General features: G+C 41.3%; 1 protein-coding gene across 1 annotated transcript in view; it reads right to left on the reverse strand.

Annotated features, from left to right (window-relative positions):
• The window catches only part of adam19a (ADAM metallopeptidase domain 19a), a 158,315-nt gene extending 156,983 nt beyond the window's left edge, over positions 1 to 1,332 (reverse strand). The window contains exon 1 of the mRNA XM_037681636.1: positions 1,241 to 1,332. Coding sequence (XP_037537564.1) covers positions 1,241 to 1,332 — 92 coding nt within the window. The remainder of the gene's footprint in view (positions 1 to 1,240) is intronic.
• Positions 1,333 to 1,960: the final 628 nt, after the last annotated feature.

Here is a 1,960-nt window from a genome sequence, read left to right on the forward strand (position 1 = left end):
ATGGATGGATGGATGGATGGATGGATGGATGGATGGATGGATGGATGTTTGTCAGACTGACAGACATCTCTGTTAAAATTATTATTTAATTCAAAGGGGTTGTATTTACAGGATTACAGCTCTAGTCTTCTTCTTTCGACTTTTCCCTCTTCAAGGATTGCCACAGCGAGTCATCCTCCATCTCACTCTGTCCTCACTCCATCTACCTCCATGTGCATCCATATATCTCCTCTTTGTCTTTTTTTTCTTCTTCTTGCAGCTGCATTTCTAACATTCTTCTACCAATATATCCACTGTCCCTCCTTTGGACATGTCCAAACCATCTCAGTCTGGTCTCTCTAACTTTATCTCCCAGTTGTTCAACCTGTGCTGTACCTCTGATGATCTCATTCCTAATCTTCTCCATCCTTGTCACTCCTAAGGAGAACCTCAACATCTTCTATTCTGCCACTTCCAGTTCTGTCTCCTGTCGTTTTGTCCATGTCTCTGTCTCCAGACCATACAGCTGGTCTCAACACTGTCTTGTAAACTTTTCCTTTGACCTTTGCTGATTTATTTTTAATATTTGATCATTTATTGAATTACATTTATCACAGTACTACATGGCCCTGAGGTGTAAATGAACCTCTCAGTATGGTTCTAAATAATATCAAGTTTAGCTCATCCAAAAAAAAAAAAAAAAAAATGGAAACACACATCTTCCTTGTTAAAACCTGCAAATGTTTGCCCTTTAGTCTTAATATTGTTTAATTATAAGAACTAAAGCATCAGAGCTGCAGAGTTTTCTAAATTTTTTCTCTCTCTGTGTGTGCGAGAGGTCAGTCAGCGAGTGCAGGATCAGTGACAGATGTTCTTGTGTGGTTTGTTTCTAGTGTGCTTTGAGTTCAGTGGACTTCTGTGATCCTGACCACCTGGACCTCTGTGATCCTGACTGCCTGTGAGCATTTTGTGATGAGAGAGGCTCACAGCTGAGCTGCTGCTGGGTCAGGACAGAACCTGTAGAATGGTTGAGGCTTTTGCCTGCAGTCTCTCACTAAATTGGGAACCCTGCTCACTCCTGGGCTCACCGTACATCAGAAAATAAGACCCACCCAGCTATGTTCTGATTGGGTAAAACTATGGTTCTGGTTTGATTTATTTGTTGAAATCAGTGCCAGTTTATTCCCTGTCTCATAGTTAGATTGGATAGATTTGACACAACCACATCAAACACACGTTTTTTTCCTCTTCTCACTTTTACAGAGGATGGAAGTTCATCGTCCTGGCCATGGAACACTGGACCAGCTCTTTACCCTTACTAGGATCCTTGAGGGGTCTTGGGAGTTTGCCCATCCAGACAACATGCGTTTTGTGGACTTGGAGAAGGCGTTCGACCATGTGCCTCGGGGTACACTGTGGGGAGTGCTCTGTGAGTATGGGAATGGGGCACATTGTTACGGGCTGTTCGGTCCCTATACAAGCGGTGCAAGAGTTTGGTTCACATTGCCAGTAGTAAGTCCGACCCCTTCAAGGTGGGAGTTGGACTTGTAGATGAACAGATGCTCGGATATATTCATCATTTAACACGGATTCCTCATTTTTCTGGACTGAATAAAACGTGCATTGAATTTAAGGAAATGCAAACGTGAGACGTCATCTATGTTTGACCCATCAAAATGAATGCGGTCATTTATTTACAGAATCAAATTTAACATCAAACATTTACATTAATTTGGCAAATTATGAAAATAACAACAAAGCAATCACTCAGGAAAAATCATACGGCCATGATTTTTCCGTTGCTGCACCACAGGCATTTATAAAACTGTACAACTATGATCTTTTACCCACACGGATTTGAATAAGCACTTTACACAGACATTTCTAAATATCTGGAAGAATTTCTACTTGATAGAAAAGTTTAGAGATGAAAGAAGTTTAGAGGGAGTTAAGATGGTATGGGAGGGGAAGAATGTTCACC

Source organism: Nematolebias whitei, chromosome 1, assembly GCF_014905685.2.
Source record: "Nematolebias whitei isolate Nwh7 chromosome 1, NemWhi1, whole genome shotgun sequence".
NCBI classification, from domain to species: Eukaryota; Metazoa; Chordata; class Actinopteri; order Cyprinodontiformes; family Rivulidae; genus Nematolebias; species Nematolebias whitei.